General features: G+C 43.5%; 1 protein-coding gene across 1 annotated transcript in view; it reads left to right on the forward strand.

The window, feature by feature from the left end:
* LOC121547663 (protein kinase C epsilon type) overlaps positions 1 to 22,500 on the forward strand; it is a 157,237-nt gene that overhangs the window by 86,296 nt on the left and 48,441 nt on the right. The window contains exons 3-7 of the mRNA XM_041859034.2: positions 853 to 1,021; positions 5,241 to 5,275; positions 5,446 to 5,540; positions 5,633 to 5,762; positions 17,914 to 18,056. Coding sequence (XP_041714968.1) covers positions 853 to 1,021; positions 5,241 to 5,275; positions 5,446 to 5,540; positions 5,633 to 5,762; positions 17,914 to 18,056 — 572 coding nt within the window. The remainder of the gene's footprint in view (positions 1 to 852; positions 1,022 to 5,240; positions 5,276 to 5,445; positions 5,541 to 5,632; positions 5,763 to 17,913; positions 18,057 to 22,500) is intronic.

Genomic DNA, 22,500 nt, shown 5'->3' on the forward strand with positions numbered 1-22,500 from the left:
ATGGTCTGGGGCTGTTTTTCATGGTTTGGGCTAGGCCCCTTAGTTCCAGTGAAGGGAAATCTTAACGCTAAAGCATACAATGACATTCTAGACGATTTTGTGCTTCCAACTTTGTGGCAACAGTTTGGGGAAGGCCCTTTCCTGTTTCAGCATGACAATGCCCCTCTGCACAAAGCGAGGTCCATACAGAAATGGTTTGTCGAGATCGGTGTGGAAGTATTTGACTGGCCTACACAGAGCCCTGACCTCAACCCCATCGAACACCTTTGGGATGAATTGGAGTACCGACTGCGAGCCAGGCCTAATCGCCCAACATCAGTGCCCGACCTCACTAATGCTCTTGTGGCTGAATGGAAGCAAGTCCTCGCAGCAATGTTCCAACATCTAGTAGAAAGCCTTCCCAGAAGATTGGAGGCTGTTATAGCAGCAAAGGGGGGTCCCACTCCATATTCATGCCCATGATTTTGGAATGAGATGTTCAACGAGCAGTCTTTTGGTCATACTTTTGGTCATGTATTGTACCACGGCTAAGGGCTGTGTCCAGACACTCCGTGTTGCGTCGTGCTTAGCCGTGGTATATTGACCATATACCACACCCCCTCGGGCCTTATTGCTTAAATGACACCCCTGCAGCACTGGACTGTTCAATTCCCTCCCAGCTGTAGGGGGTTGGAGTAGCAGTGTGGAGAACCATACTACTGGCAGACTCTTCACCAATGGGAAATAATTCATCAGCCTCCTTCTTGTGGCATTCTGTTGTGTACCAGTTGATAAATTAAAGATGAAGTCATGTGTTTCCCATGTTACAGTCCTATGATTCCTTGGTTTTGCTAATACTGTGTGTTTCTCTAGCTCCAGGCTCCAGTGAGAATGCAGAGGAGCGTGTGTTTCGGGAGCGCATGCGGCCAAGGAAGAGGCAGGGTGCCGTACGAAGGAGGGTCCATCAGGTCAACGGACACAAGTTCATGGCCACATACCTACGACAGCCTACCTACTGCTCCCACTGCAGAGACTTTATATGGTGAGAGATACACACACACACCTACCTATGTCAGCCTGTAGAGACTTTATATGCGTGGTCATGAACGGTCTGCGCTCTTGTCTGTCAGTGTTGCCATGGAGACAGTGGGAAAAGCCCCTAGGCTAACCATTACAGTGTGACAGTGGAAGCTTTATCCTGTAGAGTCCAGCTGGTTCTCTGCTCCCTGTTTGCACCAAGCTACATGCACCAAGCACGCATCTGTAGTACAAGCTGACAATTCCTGCTTCCCAGGGCTTATGACCTAACAGATCACTGCAGAGCACACAGAGTCCGAGAGTCTTAAAGCTGTAAGAAGTGTCTGATCTGAACTGGGAACAGTGCCTGCCTACAGGTTGATGTTACAGTACACAGTATCTCATTGATAAAACATGAATCTTGATGGTAGTGCACAATAGTCTTTCTCTCACTGACAAGTGCCTCCACTTCTCTGATCAACTTTGAAACACAGAGCGTTGTTGTCAGAAGGTCCCTAACTGACTGCAGGAAACTGTCGCATTTTCAGACGCTCCCATTTCCACCTGAGACTTACCCCAGACCAGTGTGTCGTCAGTGTTTATGTTAATGTAAGCTCTAGTGTTATTTTTGGGGAACAGTGTTTCCATCAGGAGTGTGACACTAAAGACTTATGAAAAGCAGAATGAATAACCTCTACATCATCACAATAGTTGCTTTGTGAGAAGGTGTTAACCGTGGAAGTTGTTAACCCATGTTCACAGTTAGCCATTTTGATCTAAATGCCATCTAAAAAGTACCAGTGGCCAGGGCCTTGGCCCCAAGTCAGAGCAGGTCGGCTGAGGCCATGGCCCAGTGAGACACTGGAGACGGTCCATGAAGGTGGAAACAAAAAAGTCTGAGCCTTTTTGGTAAAACACTGGGGTAAGTCTCAGGTGGAAATTGCCCATAAGTGTAACAGGGGGATAATGGTGTGACGTGTCTTCCTGACAGAGGTGATAAAGAGTGTTAGCACACAGCTGTGGCTATTTCAGGCCCAGCCGCTCCATCTTCCCTTCACCCCCTCCCTCTCTCACACCCCACCTCAGCCATAAAATATGGCCACATTGCCACAGTGACAGCTATGCTAAAGGTGGCTATGGCTCACTGCTATGGCTCAGGAACCTGACATTTAGCACCTAGCACTGTACCTGATGAACTTATTAAATTAGACTGAGAGGCACAGTCTGTAAGAATTCCTGCTGTTCAATGGTTCAATTTCAATTAAAGTCGCACTCCAGTCTGCATTTATCACCTGATTTACTTAGCAAAAGGCAAATCTCAATTGGTGGTCCAGGTATCCTCATGACATGACACTAGTGGGGGGGTGGGCCTTTCCTCTTTTGTTCTCTATAGAGCCCCACAGTGGAGGTGTCATAATACCCATAAAACCTAGCGGTCAAACATGGAAATGGTTCCAATCGTTTTTCCACCATTCATTTTATCCATAGGGAAATTTAGAAACACTTACAATAAGGGCTGTGTTTTGTGTAGGCTTACCCTGGTTTGACGTTTTGATAACCGTGTAAATCTCTCTAGGACAAGGTGACTTTTATCAATATTCGGCTCTATTTACTCTCAGATTCGAAAATGCTAATTAGCGTCAAAGTAGACATCATGCAAGACTACAAATCCCTGCAAGCTCCTGCACGTCATCTCTAGCTGACACCTTTGCTAACAGGTATTGTGTCAATTTAAAACTTGCACAAGACAGTTCACAGAATTGTCAATTTAAAGAAATGTAGCCAATTTATCCATTACTAAATTTAGCTAGCTTTAGATAGTTAATCCAGAGATTCTTACCTTTGCCTCGATTCGGCAGTCTTGTCCAGATCATCATGGCATTTGTAGTTCTTTATGATAGCCACATTAGCAGCTAATTACCATATCATTTTGGGGGGGTAAATACAGGTGAATATATTGATAAAAGTAATCTTGTCCTCGAGAAATGTACACGGTTATCAAAACGTCACGCCAGGGTAAGCCTACACGAAACACAGCCCTTCTTTGAAGTGTTTCTAAAATCCCTTATGGGAAAAATTAATGGTGGAATTGTTTCTCCATTGTTTCTCCCCCAAACAAGGGGGGAGGCCGATGACATCAGAGGGCACCATTGACCAACTCATTGAATGGCCTACTACATGAAGTTTGCACTTGTGTCTAAAAAACTAATTTAGCTCAAAACATTTTTTTTTTACCTTCAAGTGTGTCCACATTACTGTATTTACATTTGAAGTCGGAAGTTTACATACACTTAGGCTGGAGTCATTAAAACTTGTTTTTCAACCACTCCACACATTTCTTGTTAACAAACTATAGTTTTGGCAAGTCGGTTAGGACATCTACTTTGTGCATGACACAAGTAATTTTTCCAACAAATGTTTACAGACAGATTATTTCACTTATAATTCACTGTATCACAATTCCAGTGGGTCAGAAGTTTACATACACTAAGTTGACTGTGCCTTTAAACAGCTTGGAAAATTCCAGAAAATGATGTCATGGCTTTAGAAGCTTCTGATAGGCTAATTGACATAATTTGAGTCAATTGGAGGTGTACCTGTGGATGTATTTCAAGGCCTACCTTCAAACTCAGTGCCTCTTTGCTTGACATCATGGGAAAATCAAAAGAAATCAGCCAAGACCTCAGAAAAAGAATTCTAGACCTCCACAAGTCTGGTTCATCCTTGGGAGCAATTTCCAAACGCCTTGAAGGTACCACGTTCATTTGTACAAACAATAGTACGCAAGTATAAACACAATGGAACCACGCAGCTGTCATACCGCTCAGGAAGGAGACGCGTTCTGTCTCCTAGAGATGAACGTACTTTGGTGCGAAAAGTGCAAATCAATCCCAGAACAACAGCAAAGGACCTTGTGAAGATGCTGGAGGAAACAGGTACAAAAGTATCTATATCCACAGTAAAACAAGTCCTATATCTACATAACCTGAAAGGCCACTCAGCAAGGAAGAAGCCACTGCTCCAAAACCGCCATAAAAAAGCCATATTACGGTTTGCAACTGCACATGGGTACTTTTTGGAGAAATGTCCTCTGGTCTGATGAAACAAAATTAGAACTGTTTGGCCATAATGACCATCGTTATGTTTGGAGGAAAAAGGGGGTTGCTTGCAAGCCGAAGAACACCATCCCAACCGTGAAACACGGGGGTGGCAGCATCATGCTGTGGGGTTGCTTTGCTGCAGGAGGGACTGGTGCACTTTACAAAATAGATGGCATCATGAGGAAGGAAAATTATGTGGATATATTGAAGCAACATCTCAAGACATCAATCAGGAAGTTAAAGCTTGGTCGCAAATGGGTCTTCCAAATGGACATCGACCCCAAGCATACTTCCAAAGTTGTGGAAAAATGGCTTAAGGACAACAAAGTCAAGGTATTGGAGTGGCCATCACAAAGCCCTGACCTCAATCCTATAGAAAATTTGTGGGCAGAACTGAAAAAGCGTGTGCGAGCAAGGAGGCCTACAAACCTGACTCAGTTACACCAGCTCTGTCAGGAGGAATGGGCCAAAATTCACCCAACTTATTGTGGGAAGCTTGTGGAAGGCTACCCGAAACGTTTGACTCAAGTTAAACAATTTAAAGGCAATGCTACCAAATACTAATTGAGTGAATGTAAACTTCTGACCCACTGGAAATGTGATGAAATAAATAAAAGCTGATCATTCTCTGTACTATTATTCTGACATTTCACATTCTTAAAATAAATTGGTGATCCTAACTGACCTAAGACAGGGCATTTTTACTAGGATTAAATGTCAGGAATTGTGAAAAACTGAGTTTAAATGTATTTGGCCAAGGTGTATGTAAACTTCTGATTTCAACTGTATACATGGGATATTGTTTTTCAACAGGAAAAGTTTAGAAATTGCTGAAGTGCGTCTTTAATTACAGTATACTTGAAGCAGAGTCAGGCTGTTGAAATTACAGATTGTGCCTTCAATCAGAAACATATAAAATAAAATGTGAGTGTGACAAAGATTTGAGGTTCTTCAAATATAGCAAGGAGTTTGAAATGTGTTAAATTGGGTCAGGAAATATTTATTTTGTATCCAAACATATTCACTTCATTCTAAGCAATACCTTACAATCCCACTGAAGTAACATAATAATGTTCCATTTTGAATCTGACTGTATGTTGCATTGAGCGAAATTTCAGTGACAGTATGTATCTATCTCAACAGGGGTGTGATCGGGAAACAGGGCTACCAGTGTCAAGGTAACCATCATATCTACTTTTTCTTTCTTTACTGACAGTTTCTCTGTGTGACATCTATCTGCACACCAATATGTATTCCCATCACTCTATATGTAGTAGGGCCTTTAGGGATAAGTAAACTATAGTGTTGAAATGAAAGTGAAATGACTGAGTCATCTGGTGTCTCCTAGTGTGCACATGTGTAGTCCATAAGCGCTGCCATGAGCTCATCATCACAAAGTGTGCTGGGATGAAGAAAGACAAAGAGGACACCACACCAGAGGAGGTAGGCATCACTCCACATATTAGTTATTATGAGGTGAATCAATCTAGGGGTGTGACTGTGTGATTGTCAGCGCTCTTTGTCTCCCCCTGCAGGTTGGATCCCAGCGGTTCAGCGTTAATATGCCTCATAAGTTTGGTATTCACAACTTCAAAGTCCTAACCTTCTGTGACCACTGTGGATCGCTACTGTGGGGCCTGCTCAGACAAGGGCTGCAATGCAAAGGTACGCCAGCAGACAAGCACGCACACACACACACAGGCACACGCACGCACAAACACACACACACACACAAATTATATAAACAAATGCACTACTACTCACTACTAATCATGGACATTGAAACTATAGGCGTGTGCAATAACATTATGTGCAACGCTCAGGGACCTTGGACATTAAGGGGATGTGTAAGATTGAGTATAGGATATGTATGTGTATTTGTATGTATATTTATATATACAGTGCATTCAGAAAGTTTTCAGACCCCTTGACTTTTTCCACATTTTGTTATGTTACAGCCTTATTCTATAATGAATTAAATAGTTTTTTTTTTCTTATCAATCTACACACAATACCCCATAATGACAAAGCAAAACAGATTTTTAGAAATGTTTGCAAATGTATTAAAAATGGAAATACCACATTTACATAAGTATTCAGACCCTTTACTCAGTACTTATTTGAAGCACTTTGGGCAGTGATTACAGCCTCAGGTCTTCTTGGGTATGACGCTACAAGCTTGGTACACCTGTATTTGGTGAGTTTCTCCCATTTTTCTCTGCAGACCCTCTCAAGCTCTGTCAGGTTGGATGGGGATTGTCGCTGCACAGCTATTCTCAGGTCTCTCCAGAGATGTTCGATTGGGTTCAAGTCCAGCCTCTGGCTGGGCCACTCAAGGACATTCAGAGACTTGTCCTGAAGCCACTCCTGCGTTGTCTTGGCAGTGTACTGCTTAGTGTCGTTGTACTGTTGGAAGTTGAACGTTCTCCCCAGTCAGAGGTCCTGAGTGCTCTGGAGCAGGTTTTCATCAAGGATCTCTCTGTACTTTGCTCCGTTCATCTTTCCCTCGATCCTCACTAGTCTCCCAGTTAGTTCCTGCCGCTGAAAAACATCCCCACAGCATGATGCTGCCACCACCATGCTTCAAAGTAGGGATGGTGCCAGGTTTCCTCCAGACGTGATGCTTTCCATTCAGGCCAAGGAGTTCCATCTTGATTTCATCAGACCAGATAATCTTGTTTCTCATGGTCTGAGAGTCCTTTAGGTGCCTAATGGCAAACTCCAAGCGAGCTGTCATGTGCCTTTTACTGAGGAGTGGCTTCCGTCTGGCCACTCTACCATAAAGGCCTAATTGGTGGAGTGCTGCAGAGATGGTTGTCCTTCTGGAAGGTTTTCCCATCTCCACAGAGGAACTCTGGAGCTCTGTCAGAATGACCATCGGGTTCTTGGTCACCTCCCTGACCAAGGCCCTTCTCCCCCGATTGCTCAGTTTGGCAGGGCGGCCAGCTCTAGGAAGAGTCTAGGTGGAAGAGTCTGTGCCTCGACACGATCCTGTCTGGGAGCTCTACGGACAATTCCTTTGACCTCATGGCTTGGTTTTTGCTCTGACATGCTCTGTCAACTGTGGGACCTTATATAGACATATGTGTGCCTTTCCAAATTATGTCCAATCAATTGAATTTACCACAAGTGGACTCCAATGAAGTTGTAGAAACATCTCAATTATGATCAATGGAAACAGGATGCACTCATAGTAAAGGGTCTGAATACTTATGTAAATAAGCTATTTCTGATTTTTATTTTTTATATATTTGAGGTATTTTATATATTTGAGGTATTGATGAGGAAAAAAAATAATTGTATCAATTTTAGAATAAGGCAGTAAATTTTTTTGAAAAAGTCAAGGGGTCTGAATACTTTCTGAATGCACTGTATGTGTGTATGTATGTATATATATAAATTATATATATACATATATATATATATATATATATATATATATATATATATATATATATATATATATATATATATATATATATATATATACTACCGTTCAAAAGTTTGGCGTCACTTAGAAATGTCCTTGTTTTCCATGAAAACATACATGAAATGAGTTTGAATAGGAAATATAGCAAAATGCATAGGAAATGTGGTCATTGACAAGGTTAGAAATAATGATTTTTTATATAAGTAATAATTGTTTCCTTCAAACTTTGCTTTCGTCAAAGAATCCTCCATTTACAGCAATTACAGCCTTGCAGACCTTTGGCATTCTAGTTGTGAATTTGTTGAGGTAATCTGAAGAGATTTCACCCCATGCTTCCTGAAGCACCTCCCACAAGTTGGATTGGCTTGATGGGCACTTCTTACGTACCATACGGTCAAGCTGCTCCCACAACAGCTCAATAGGGTTGAGATCCGGTGACTGTGCTGGCCACTCCATTATAGACAGAATACCAGCTGACTGCTTCTTCCCTAAATAGTTATTGCATAGTTTGGAGCTGTGCTTTGGGTCATTGTCCTGTTGTAGAGGAAATTGGCTCCAATCAAGCGCCGTCCACAGGGTATGGCATGGCGTTGCAAAACAAATGCTTGACAGATGGTTGACAGATGGCATCAAGGACTCCTCCAGCATCTTTTCATTTGGTCTGCGTCTCACAAATGTTCTTCTTTGTGATCCGAACCCCTCAAACTTCGATTCGTCTGTCCATAACACTTTTTTCCAATCTTCCTCTGTCCAGTGTCTGTGTTCTTTTGCCCATCTTAATCTTGTCTTTTTATTGGCCAGTCTGAGATATGGCTTTTTCTTTGCAACTCTGCCTAGAAGGTCAGCATCCCGGAGTCGCCTCTTTACTGTTGAAATTGAGACTGTTGTTTTTGTTATGATTTACCAGTATTAGAACCCAAATGCAGACAAGTACACCAAGCCAGAGAAGGTTTAACAGGTTTATTTAAAATGTTCAATAGTCCAGGTTTCCAATAATAGGGGAAGAGCAAGTCCAGGTTACAGGGAGGGTAACAGATCCAGGTCAGGGCAGGTGTGGTACCGTAATGTCCTAGTGTCCGTGGTGAGTCCAAAGAGAGGTCCAGTAGTGGAGAGCAGGATGGTGGTGGCAGGGGTGAAGCGGAGGCAGGAGTCAGGTTCCAAATATATGGTCGTCTTGACTATGATCTGACGATGAGTGGTAAGTTTGACCGGGTCTTAAAGGCTGAGGTGATTATGGTGAATGAGCTGCAGCTGGAACCCTGACTCCCGCACACCAGGCTTCACTCCTGCAATCAAGGACAGACAGAAGGGAGGGAGAGAGCAGAGAGAGAGCTACCTAGCAGCAGTAGGCCTAACAGTACCCCCCCCTCTACGGACGCCACCTGGCGGCCGACGGGGTTTATCGGGATGTAACCTATGAAACTCTCGGACCAGAGCAGGATCCACAATGAAGCTCCTGGGCACCCAGGAACGTTCCTCAGGACCATAACCCTCCCAATCCACCAGGTACTGAAAACCACGACCCCGGCGGCGAACATCCAGAAGTCGCCGGACAGTGTAGACCGGACCCCCACCCACGATCCTGGGCGGAGGAGGGGGACGAGAGGGCGGGCACAGAGGGCTAACCGACACAGGCTTAATCTGGGAAACATGAAAGGTGGAATGAACCCGTAGGGAGGCAGGAAGCTGTAGCTTAACCGCGCAGGGGTTAACAATAGACAGTATCTTGAACGGTCCTATAAAACGAGGCGCCATCTTCTTAGACTCCACCTTCAATGGAAGGTCCCGTGACTTCAGCCATACCTCTTGACCAGGAGAGTAACCGGGAGCCTGGGACCGGTGACGGTTGGCTTGCCTCTGCATGTACGCCGAAGCTCGGGACAGAGCTACCCTGGCCTTCCTCCAGACCTTGAAGCAGCGGCGCATGTGGGACTGCACCGAGGGTACCGCCAGTTCCCTCTCTTGAGAAGGGAACAGGGGAGGTTGATAACCCAGAGCACACAGAAAAGGAGACAAACCAGAGGAAGCGTTAGTCAAGGTGTTATGAGCATATTCCACCCAGGGGAGCATGGAGCTCCATGACCCAGGGTTAGACCCTGTGACACAGCGAAGAGCGGTCTCCATCTCCTGGTTCGCTCTCTCGGCTTGCCCGTTGGTCTGGGGGTGATATCCAGAGGACAGGCTGGATGTAATGCCCAAAGCTTTACAGAAAGCTTTCCACACCTGGGAGACAAACTGGGGACCCCTGTCAGAGACAATATCCGTGGGTAGACCATGAGAGCGGAACACATGTTCAACCAAAATATCAGCCGTCTCTCTGGCAGTGGGCAGTTTAGGTAGGGCCAAAAAATGAGCGAACTTAGAAAAACGATCAATCACCGTAAGAATTACAGTCTTTCCAGACGAGGGGGGAAGTCCAGTGACAAAATCCATAGCGATATGCGACCAGGGCCGGCTGGGTATAGGTAGAGGTCGTAGATAACCAGCGCTGGCCTGGGTGGAGTTCTTACTTCGTGCACATACCGTACAAGCAGCAATGAAGGCTCGAGTGTCCGCCTCCATCGTGGCCCACCAGAACTTCCGTCGCACAAAGTCAAGGGTCCGCGAAACTCCAGGGTGACAGGTAAGGGGGAGACGAGTGAGCCCACTGAAGTACCTGGGAGCGAGCAGACTCAGGGACAAACATCCGGTTAGGAGGACCCCTCCCAGGGTCAGCTTGATGATGTTGAGCCTGTCTAACAATCCCCTCGATGTCACATGTGATGACCGCAATACTGCAGGTAGGAGGCAAAATGGGTTCAGGGTTACTACCAGTATCAACAGCCGAATGAACACGAGACAGGGCGTCAGGCTTGACGTTGCGTGACCCAGGACGGTAAGACAGAGAAAAATTGAATCTCCCAAAAAATAGTGCCCACCTGGCTTGACGGGGGGTTGAGCTGCTTCGCTGACTGGAGGTAAGCCAGATTCTTATGATCCGTCCAAACGATGAAGGGTTGTTCCGCCCCTCCAACCAATGTCGCCACTCTCGAGAGCCAGCTTAACGGCGAGCAGTTCACGATTGCCAACATCATAATTCCTCTCTGCCTGAGAAAGTTTCCTTGAGAGAAAAGCACAGGGATGCAGTTTGTTATCTTCAGGAGAACGCTGTGACAACACCGCACCTACCCCAGTGTCGGATGCATCCACCTCCACGACAAACTGGCGGTCGGGGTCCGGCTGCATCAGAATGGGAGCCGAGGCGAGCGATGTTTCAGTTCTTCGAACGCTGATTCGGCCCCTTCATTCCAAGCGAACGGTCGTGAGATGGAGGTGAGAGCGGTGAGTGGCGCCGCAATGCGGCTGTAGTCCTTGATGAACCTCCTATAGAAGTTCGCAAACCCCAGAAATCGTTGAAGTTGTTTGCGGGTAGAGGGGCTGGCCAGTCCGTGACAGCAGAGATCTTAGCTGGGTCCATCCGCAACTCCCCCTGAGCTATGATGTAACCCAAAAAGAGGTCTCAGACACATGAAATTCACATTTCTCCATCTTCACAAACAGTTTGTTCTCCAACAACCTTTGCAACACCTGGCGCACATGCAGTTCATGTTCCTGGGAGGACTCTGAGAAAATCAAGATATCATCCAGATAGACAAAAACAAACCGATTCAACATGTCCCGAAGGACATCATTGACTAGTGCCTGAAAAACAGCAGGGGCATTAGACAACCCAAAAGGCATAACCAGATACTCAAAATGTCCCAAGGGTGTGTTGAAGGCAGTCTTCCATTCATCACCTTTACGAATGCGCACCAGGTGATACGCATTTCGTAGATCCAGTTTCGTAAAGATGGTAGCACCATGAAGGAGGGGAAAAGCAGAATTAATCAAAGGCAGAGAATACTTGTTCTTAATGGTGATGTTGTTAAGTCCACGGTAATCAATACAGGGTCTGAGGGTCTTATCCTTCTTAGCAACAAAAAGAATCCCGCTCCTACAGGTGACGAGGAAGGACGCATAATACCTGCCGCCAAGGAGTCCCGAATGTAGTTCTCCATAGCCTCCGTCTCCGGCCGGGAGAGATTGTACAGGCGACTGCTGGGGAGCGGGGCTCCTGGCTGGAGGTCAATGGCGCAGTCGTAAGGCCGGTGAGGAGGAAGAGAAGTAGCTCTGTGTTTGCAGAAAACGGATGCCAGGTCATGATACACGTCAGGAACAGCAGAAAGATCCATGGACTCCAGTGGAGGTTGAGGCACAGTACTGGCAGGAGTCAGAGCAGAACACAAACAATTCACATGACAAAATGTGCTCCATGAAACAATTCTACCTGTCACCCAATCAATGTGTGGATTGTGTCTTATGAGCCAGGGGATACCAAGGACCAGGGGGTCTGTGGGCAGTCGATAATATGGAATTGAATGTTCTCCTGATGATTCCCCGACACTCTAAGACAAACAGGAACAGTCTGATGGGTAATACGGGTCAACAATTGTCCATTTAGACCCTTAGCCTGCAGCGGACAGTCCATAGGAACAGTCTCCAAATCCATTTGTTGAGCCCACTCTCTATCCAAAAAGCTTTCGTCGGCACCAGAGTCAATCAGCGCACTAACAGAGAGATTCTGGAACTGCCACTGGAGGGATGCCTGGAGCAGAATGCGGGGAGAAGAGGAAGAATCCGCTGCTCGGCTCACCAAAACTTCTCCCATTAATGATGAGCCGGCCCTTTTCCCGGACGAACTGGGCAGGAAGGAACGAAATGACCAGGTTCTCCACAATACAGGCAGACCCGAGCCTGAATACGACGTGCACGCTCCTCTGAGGACAACCGTGCATGACCCACCTCCATGGCTTCGGGTTCAGTGCTCCTCGTATCGACTCGGGAAGACACGGCTTTCTCCGTAGGGAAGATGCGGGGAGGAGTTTGTTGATGACAGACAGGTTGCTTGGAACTACCACTCCTCTCCCGGCGGCGCTCCCGAATCCGATTATCCAACCTGATGGTGAGTGAAATAAGATTATCCAGCGTAGGCGATTCATCATATGACACCAATTCATCTTTTAAAGTCTCAGACAAAGCATTGATGAACACTCCTTGTAATGCCTCGTCATTCCAACCACTCACTGCTGCTAAAGTCCGAAACTCCACTGCCATCTCCGCCACACTGCGAGCCCCCTGCCGAAGAGAAAACAACCGTTTCGCAGCCTCCTTGCCTCGTACGGGGTGGTCAAAAACCTTCCTCATCTCAGTGGTGAAGGCAACGTAAGCGTTGCAAATGTCCGACTGACTCTCCCAGACCGCGGATCCCCAGGCACGAGCGGAACCGCTAGTAGAGTTAATAAGGTAGGCAATACGAGCTCTTTCTGAGGCATAGGTGAGGGGCTGTTGTTCAAACACTAACGAGCATTGAGTCAAAAAATCGCCACAGGTTCCCATGTTCCCGTCATAGCGCTCTGGAGCAGGAACAAAAGGCTCTCTGATCTGGGCTGAAGGGGTAGTAAGGGCAGACACTTGATTGGTGAGTAATTGAACCTGATTAAGCAGCACCTGACTGTCCTCAGCAATCGTCTTAAACAGGGTATCATGTTGGCCAAGTAAAATGCCCTGATTGGCTATGGCCGTCCAAATTTGAGTGCACTCTGGGGTGGTATCCGAGCTACTGTCTGCTGGGTTCATGATGGTCAGATCATACTGTTATGATTTACCAGTATTAGAACCCAAATGCAGACAAGTACACCAAGCCAGAGAAGGTTTAACAGGTTTATTTAAAATGTTCAATAGTCCAGGTTTCCAATAATAGGGGAAGAGCAAGTCCAGGTTACAGGGAGGGTAACAGATCCAGGTCAGGGCAGGTGTGGTACCGTAATGTCCTAGTGTCCGTGGTGAGTCCAAAGAGAGGTCCAGTAGTGGAGAGCAGGATGGTGGTGGCAGGGGTGAAGCGGAGGCAGGAGTCAGGTTCCAAATATATGGTCGTCTTGACTATGATCTGACGATGAGTGGTAAGTTTGACCGGGTCTTAAAGGCTGAGGTGATTATGGTGAATGAGCTGCAGCTGGAACCCTGACTCCCGCACACCAGGCTTCACTCCTGCAATCAAGGACAGACAGAAGGGAGGGAGAGAGCAGAGAGAGAGCTACCTAGCAGCAGTAGGCCTAACAGTTTTGTGGGTACTATTTAACGAAGCTGCCAGTTGAGGACCTGTGAGGCGTCTGTTTCTCAAACTAGATACTCTAATGTATTTGTCCTCTTGCTCAGTTGTGCACCGGGGCCTCCCACTCCTCTTTCTATTCTGGTTAGAGACAGTTTGCGCTGTTCTGTGAAGGGAGTAGTACACAGCGTTGTACGAGATCTTCAGTTTCTTGGCAATTTCTCGCATGGAATAGCCTTAATTTCTCAGAACAAGAATAGACTGACAAGTTTCAGAAGAAAGTTCTTTGTTTCTGGCCATTTTGAGCCTGTAATCGAACCCACAATTGCTGATGCTCCAGATACTCAACTAGTCTCAAGAAGGCCAGTTTTATTGCTTCTTTAATCAGCACAACAGTTTTCAGCTGTGCTAACATAATTGTAAAAGGGTTTTCTAATTATCAATTAGCCTTTTAAAATGATAAACTTGGATTAGCAAACACAACGTGCCATTGGAACACAGGACTGATGGTTGCTGATAATGGGCCTCTGTACGCCTATGTAGATATTCCATAAAAAATCTGCCGTTTCCAGCTACAATAGCTATTTACAACATTAACAATGTCTACACTGTATTTCTGATCAATTTGATGTTATTTTAATGGACAAAAAAATTGTTGTTCTTTCGAATACAAGGACATATCTAAATGACCCCAAACTTTTGAATGGTAGTGTATATTTATTTCCTAAAAAAATATATATTTTTATTTACTAAAAAATATATATATTTATTTACTAAGAATATATGGGGGATTGGAAATGATGAAGACAATTACATTGATGGAAGCTACAATCTATCTGCAATATTAAAGCTGATCTGCCACCTAAAAAAAGATTGAGTATAGGAGGGACAGCTATGTAATGTGAAACGGAGGGGTAAGAGTCCTTAAGCTGTCATTCTTGTTTTGTTTTGTCATGCATGTTTGATGTTATGTCTGGTCTATGCCATGTCTTTCACCATATCGCAGTGCATTTTCTTGTATGTAAACTAAATATCTGTGAAAATCTGACAATAAAGAAATATCTAATCTAACATACTGTACTTTTCAAGAAGATTGTGATGCAGTCTCACAACATTTTGTACTTGTCAAGAAGATTGTGATGCAGTCCAAAAGCAATAGTAGTCTACCAAACTTGCTAACTGTCTGGTACTCAGCACTCTATTGTCCCTCTAATCACTCTGACATGAATGCAAATATAATCGAAAATCAAACACTTAATGAGAGCCCATGAGCTCATGTTGCACAGCATTTCTATAGGCTATGCAATTGCGCAAGAAAACAGAGTGATGGCCTCTACTAAAAAGAGGAGGATCCCATCAGCTTGCTATAGGCTAGGCCTACTATATTTATTTCTCAACTTTCATAATATTAAGCACATTGCTTATATTTACAATAGGAGTATAGCCTACCTGGCTGGCATGAAAATGAACCACGGGAAAAGCATCCTCCATTCGCAATTTAAGTGAATAGATTACATGTATTTTTTTCCCACTGCCCCTGTTTTGATACAGGTGTATGGTAATGGTCCATTCTAAATCAAAACAAATTTCCCACATATATTATTTAGTATATGTAAAGACAAGATTAAATCATGAATAGTCTGATGGGTGACAATATTAGCCTATCACTTGCGAATTGTATATTATCACTTATGAATGATGCCCAAGACAGACCCTAACTGGCATACATAAGGAGCGCGTGAGTTTCAAGTTTGGGGAAGATCATTTTCACCATAAAAATGCACCTTTATAATAAAAGCAATACATGCATAATTGCATTTGCGGTTACTTTTGATAATGGTGTTTTCTGCTAATGAAACACTCACACTTATAGCCTACTACCATGTGCGCATTGCTGCGCTTATAATGTGAAGAAATTTATAAAAAATCAAAACATTTGGCCAACGTTTGTAGAACAACTAAAGTTACATTAATAATTCTAAATTAAGCACATAGGAATACCTATTTATTTGTTAACCGCTCAACACAGAATACAGTGCCTTGCAAAAGTATTCATCCCCCTTGGCGTTTTTTCTATTTTACAAACTGTAATTTAAATGGATTTTTATTTGGATTTCATGTAATGGACATACACAAAATAGTCAAAATTGGTGAAGTGAAATGAAAAAAATTACTTGTTTCAAAATATTCTAAAAAATAAATAACGGAAAGGTGGTGTGTGCATATGTATTCACCCCCTTTGCTATGAAGCCCCTAAATAAGATCTGGTGCAAACAATTACCTTCAGAAGTCACATAATTAGTTAAATAAAGTCCACCTGTGTGCAATCTAAGTGTCACATGATCTGTCACATGATCTCAGTATATATAAACCTGTTCTGAAAGGCCCCAGAGTCTGCAACACCACTAAGCAAGGGGCACCACCAAGCAAGCGGCACCATGAAGACCAAGGAGCTCTCCAAACAGGTCAGGGACAAAGTTGTGGAGAAGTACAGATCAGGGTTGGGTTATAAAAAAATATCCCAAACTTTGAACATCCCACAGAGCACCATTAAATCCATTATTAAAAAATTGAAAGAATATGGCACCACAACAAACGTGCCAAGAGAGGGCCGCCCACCAAAACTCACGGACCAGGCAAGGAGGGCATTAATCAGAGAGGCAACAAAGAGACCAAAGATAACCCTGAAGGAGCTGCAAAGCTCCACAGCAGAGATTGGAGTATCTGTCCATAGGACCACTTTAAGCCGTACACTCCACAGAGCTGGGCTTTATGGAAGAGTGGCCAGAAAAAAGCCATTGCTTAATGAAAAAAATAAGCAAACACGTTTGGTGTTCGCCAAAAGGCATGTGGGAGACTCCCCAAACATATGGAAGAAGGTACTCTGGTCAGATGAGACTAAAATTGAGCTTTTTGGCCATCAAGGAAAACGCTATGTCTTGTGCAAACCTAACACCTCTCATCACCCCGAGAACTCCATGGTGGTGGCAGCATCATGCTGTGGGGATGTTTTTCATTGGCAGGGACTGGGAAACTGGTCAGAATTGAAGGAATGATGGATGGCGCTAAATACAGGGAAATTCTTGAGGGAAACCTGTTTCAGTCTTCCAGAGATTTGAGACTGGGACGGAGGTTCACCTTCCAGCAGGACAATGACTCTAAGCATACTGCTAAAGCAACACTCGAGTGGTTTAAGGGGAAACATTTAAATGTCTTGGAATGGCCTAGTCAAAGCCCAGACCTCAATCCAATTGAGAATCTGTGGTATGACTTAAAGATTGCTGTACACCAGCGGAACCCATCCAACTTGAAGGAGCTGGAGCAGTTTTGCCTTGAAGAATGGGCAAAAATCCCAGTGGCTAGATGTGCTAAGCTTATAGAGACATACCCCAAGAGACTTGCAGCTGTAATTGCTGCAAAAGGTGGCTCTACAAAGTATTGACTTTGGGAGGGTGAATAGTTATGCACGCTCAAGTTCTGTTTTTTTGTCTTATTTCTTGTTTGTTTCACAATAACAAATATTTTGCATCTTCAAATGGTAGGCATGTTGTGGAAATCAAATGATACAACCCCCCAAAAATCAATTTTAATTCCAGGTTGTAAGGCAACAAAATAGGAAAAATGCCAAGGGGGGTGAATACTTTCGCAAGTCACTGTAGCCGCATGTGCGCACTCCCTGAAATCGTTTGGAGAAAATATCCTTTCTATTTTATTCAGCTTTGTTCAATTGTATTCTTCATACTATAAAATAATGCCACATAATCCTAAGCAAATCTTGTCTGCTAAATGAACTAGTGTAGCCCACAGCCATTTGGAATAGCCAGATCAGGACCTAACATAAGGACAACTCAGAGTATGCTATTCTGTTCTTCTGAAATAGACTACATTTTCGTCATATCATGCATCTTTAGACCTGTCTAAAATAAATAATGGATTTATTGTGAAGGTGTAGGCTATATTACATGGATGTATTAGACTTTTTAAAATGTAGATGTTCCAAAGGTCTGCATCAGTGGCTTGTAGGCTATGTGTGGAAGCCAGGAGATGCTAAATGTGTTTATGTTAATTAATGGTCAATTATCGTGAGACCAACAGTTATTTGCTTAACAATCACCGGCTGACAAAATTTAATGACCGCCACAGCCCTAGATGAAACCATGGTCCCTCTGTCTGTAAGGTGAATGTACATGGGATGTAACAATGGTCTCTCTGTCTGTAAGGTGAATATACATGTAATGTAACCATGGTCTCTCTCTCAGTCTGCAAGGTGAATGTACACAGACGCTGTGAAAGTAACGTGGCTCCTAACTGTGGGGTGGACGCGAGGGGCATCGCCAAGGTTCTGTCTGACCTGGGGGTCACACCAGACAAGATCTCCAGCAGCGCCCAGAGGAGGAAAAAGGTCAGAGAGACTGCCATGAGCAGGGGGCACTGCCAGGGGCATGGGCGATGGGTAGGGGGTATGGGCGAGGAGCAGGTGCTATGGGCAGGGCAAGGGGCAGGGGGTATGGGCAGGGCGAGGGGAAGGGGAAGGGGGTATGGGCAGGGGCAAGGGGTGATCAGGGAGATAATTTATGAGAATTCATATTCAGAACATTTTAATGTCCTCAATGAGACAATTAATTTTGCAGCAGTCACAATACATCAGAGGTGGGACCAAGTCAATATTATTCGAGTCACAAGCAAGTCTCAAGTCACAAGGTCCAAGTCTCAAGTCGAGTCCCAAGTGAAACGGGTTGAGTCTCGAGTCAAGTCCAAGTCGTGCATTCTAAGAGCAAGTCAAGTGGAGTCGAGTCACCGGTTTTCCAAGTCAAGTCTCAAGTCAAGTAAAAAAATATATATACATGCAATGACTTGTTCAACTACAAATCAAGACCTTGGGACTATAAGGTTCTATCTGACATTTTTGTCTAAAATGAGTTAGCCACATATAATGGATCTTTAGATGGTTCTTCATATGTCTCTAAAGTTATTTTAAGTTAAAAAAATTAAAACTAGAAAGTTCTATCTGCATAAACCCATTTGAACTTGGTGCTATAAGGTTCTAGCTGCAATCCAATCACAAGCCCGAACAAATACAGAAGGACCAATCAGAACACATGTCTTTGCCATCTCCCTCTAAGTATGGTCAAGGCTAGTCTAGCCAGCAATAATGGTATGCAAGCAAAAAAACAAAACACTGTCAGAAATCTTTAAGTAAAATATGTCACATCGTTGTTCAGTGATGACAGTAATTTATCTAATGATCATAATACATTTCTTAATGTATTTGATGATGTGTTCTAACTCTATTTTGGTAAAATAGTGTTATTCTAACATTTATGTATTCAAATAGCTACAGTCTTCTAAAAACGGATCATGTCTAATTCAGAAGTGCCAGATAGAACCTTATGGCTGAACCCAGATTGACATTTCAGAGCCATAAGGTAAGCTATCTGCTATTGCACCCCCCTAAAAAAACTAATTTATAAATGTCTCAGGATTTTGATACTCTGTACTTTAGGTACCTTTAAGATGAGGACCTTAATGGGTTATTTGAACAAATAATACAGTACAAAACAGTTCTGAGATCTGGGATGTGAAAACTGATGCTCAATATCTCAGAACTATGCTTAGTGCAGATAGAACCTTATAGTCCCAAGGTCACGAAAGCTTTGTCTATTTATTGAGGCTACAACACTTTTCATTATTTTGTCTACAACACATTTTGATTATGTAATAATTCATTTTAACAACAAATTCTAAATGTAAGCTTCATAACTCAATTATCAATTTCAAGCAATTTTGACATACAAAAAGACCAGTAGGCTTATGCTAATTTAGTAATTGTTGCTTGATTGCTGGTAAACAGTTAATATTGTTGATCACCAAACAATTTTTGGAGCTGCATATTTATTTATGTCAATCCTCTCTCCCTACCATTAGACGTTTGAGCTGCACCGATTCTAGAGCTGTACAGCAAATCAGAAATCTGTTCACTAGCTGTCACGTTCGTCTAATGACGGGTCAGACCAAGGCGCAGCGTGATATACGTACATGTTTATTTACACTGAATAAACACACAACAAACGAACGAACGAACGAACGAACGAACGAACGAACGAACAAACGAACGAAAACGTGAAGTCCTAAGGTTCTACATACAACAAACCTTACCCGGAACAAGATCCCACAACCCACTAGTGCCAATAGGCTGCCTAAGTATGATCCCCAATCAGAGACAACGAGCTACAGCTGCCTCTGATTGGGAACCACACCGGCCAACATAGATCTACACATACTAGATCGAAACATAGAAAACACACAACAAAGAATATACACACCCTGACTCAACATTTAAGCGTCCCCTGAGTCAGGGCGTGACACTAGCTCAGTTGTTCTTGTTGTAAACTTTTTGACCCGCGACCCCCAAAAAGGAGTGGTTCAAAGCTTGCGACCCACGCGGAAGGACATGCATGCACGCACAGGTGATGCATTTTCAAAAAGCAAGATACAGAAAAAAACGGTGTTTTACACCTTAATTTGGAGCTGAAAGTCATTCATGTTAGGAGTCAATATCAACTAGGGATATCATGTCACATTTTTACTTCTCTGGAGTCCAGAGCAAGCAGGATCATATGGGCTACCTGTATGCAGCAGGGGTTGCAGGAACAGATGGAAAGCATGATCTGTCTGTAGCCTTTTTCTTCCTCACAAATATCATACTTAATTCGCCAGAATATGTTACATCTTCATCCCATAAGTATTGAAGGTAGTGCGATGTTACAGCTATCTTTAGACATCTAGCCAGTACCACCACTAAGGTATATACAGTGGGGGAAAAAAGTATTTAGTCAGCCACCAATTGTGCAAGTTCTCCCACTTAAAAAGATGAGAGAGGCCTGTAATTTTCATCATAGGTACACGTCAACTATGACAGACAAATTGAGGAAAAGAAATCCAGAAAATCACATTGTAGGATTTTTAATGAATTTATTTGCAAATTATGGTGGAAAATAAGTATTTGGTCACCTACAAACAAGCAAGATTTCTGGCTCTGCAATAGGTAAGCAGCTTGGTTTGAAGAAATCAACTGTGGGAGCAATTATTAGGAAATGGAAGACATACAAGACCACTGATAATCTCCCTCCATCTGGGGCTCCACGCAAGATCTCACCCCGTGGGGTCAAAATGATCACAAGAACGGTGAGCAAAAATCCCAGAACCACACGGGGGGACCTAGTGAATGACCTGCAGAGAGCTGGGACCAAACTAACAAAGCCTACCATCAGTAACACACTACGCCGCCAGGGACTCAAATCCTGCAGTGCCAGACGTGTCCCCCTGCTTAAGCCAGTACATGTCCAGGCCCGTCTGAAGTTTGCTAGAGTGCATTTGGATGATCCAGAAGAGGATTGGGAGAATGTCATATGGTCAGATGAAACCAAAATATAACTTTTTGGTAAAAACTCAACTCGTCGTGTTTGGAGGACAAAGAATGCTGAGTTGCATCCAAAGAACACCATACCTACTGTGAAGCATGGGGGTGGAAACATCATGCTTTGGGGCTGTTTTTCTGCAAAGGGACCAGGACGACTGATCCGTGTAAAGGAAAGAATGAATGGGGCAATGTATCGTGAGATTTTGAGTGAAAACCAACAGTGTGTGAAAACCTTGTGAAGACTTACAGAAAACGTTTGACCTGTGTCATTGCCAACAAAGGGTATATAACAAAGTATTGAGAAACTTTTGTTATTGACCAAATACTTATTTTCCACCATAATTTGCAAATAAATTCATTAAAAATCCTACAATGTGATTTTCTGGATTTTTTTTCTCATTTTGTCTGTCATAGTTGACGTGTACCTATGATGAAAATTACAGGTCTCTGTCATCTTTTTAAGTGGGAGAACTTGCACAATTGGTGGCTGACTAAATACTTTTTTTCCCCACTGTAATTATAACCCACCCAAACTAGGCCTATCTGAAATAGGAAAATGATCAATGAAATCACCAGCCTATTGTTCTGACAAAGATGAGTCTGTAGCAGATTGCTAAACTGAATTGTATATGGATAATATTAAGGTAGGTAAGCTACTCTGTTTTTGCCAGGCAAAACCGGAGAAAATTAAACAAGTGCTTTCTGGTCACTAATATTTGCGTGCCAATGCTGATGACTGGTCATTGGTCAACAGTCAAGACGTGTCATTTTTTGGTTCTGAAGCACAGATTACAAGAATTTGGTGCAATGCCGTAGGCCTATGTTAGTAACCAGATCGAATAAACAAAGGTATAAATATAAAATACAAATGGTAGGTTATATCTAGCCTATTAAAATATGTATGCATTTTGTATGTATTTTTCCCATTCAGTTTCACACTCGCGACCCCCCAAAACCTTCGCACTGTGCTACTGTAGGTCACCAGACCTGTGTTGATTGACAGTTTGCTGGTCCAATCAGAGGGCCGAGTGTGAGTTTCACTAGCTAATTTTTTATTTATTTTTTGCAAGTGAGATACTGTCTCTGGCTGTGTGGGGAGTAGCCTAATCCATGTAGACTCTGTGCCACAAAATCAGTGACAAAACATTACAAAATCTGGCCAGGTAATTTCAAGTCATCAGTCTCAAGTCTAAATCGAGTCCCGAGTCTTGAGGTTCCAAGTCGAAGTTAAGTCTCAAGTTGTTTTATTTTCATCAAATTTGTGACTCGAGTCAGACTGGAGTCCAAGTCATGTGACTCAAATCCACACCTCTGCAATACATACAGACAAAATCACATATTTGAAAACAGATAGAAAAGGATATTTATAAGCAAGTAGGCTGGATAAGTGCAATATCATGAAAATAAATTATGCTACATGTTAAAG

This window comes from Coregonus clupeaformis, chromosome 31, assembly GCF_020615455.1.
Source record: "Coregonus clupeaformis isolate EN_2021a chromosome 31, ASM2061545v1, whole genome shotgun sequence".
NCBI classification, from domain to species: domain Eukaryota; kingdom Metazoa; phylum Chordata; class Actinopteri; order Salmoniformes; family Salmonidae; genus Coregonus; species Coregonus clupeaformis.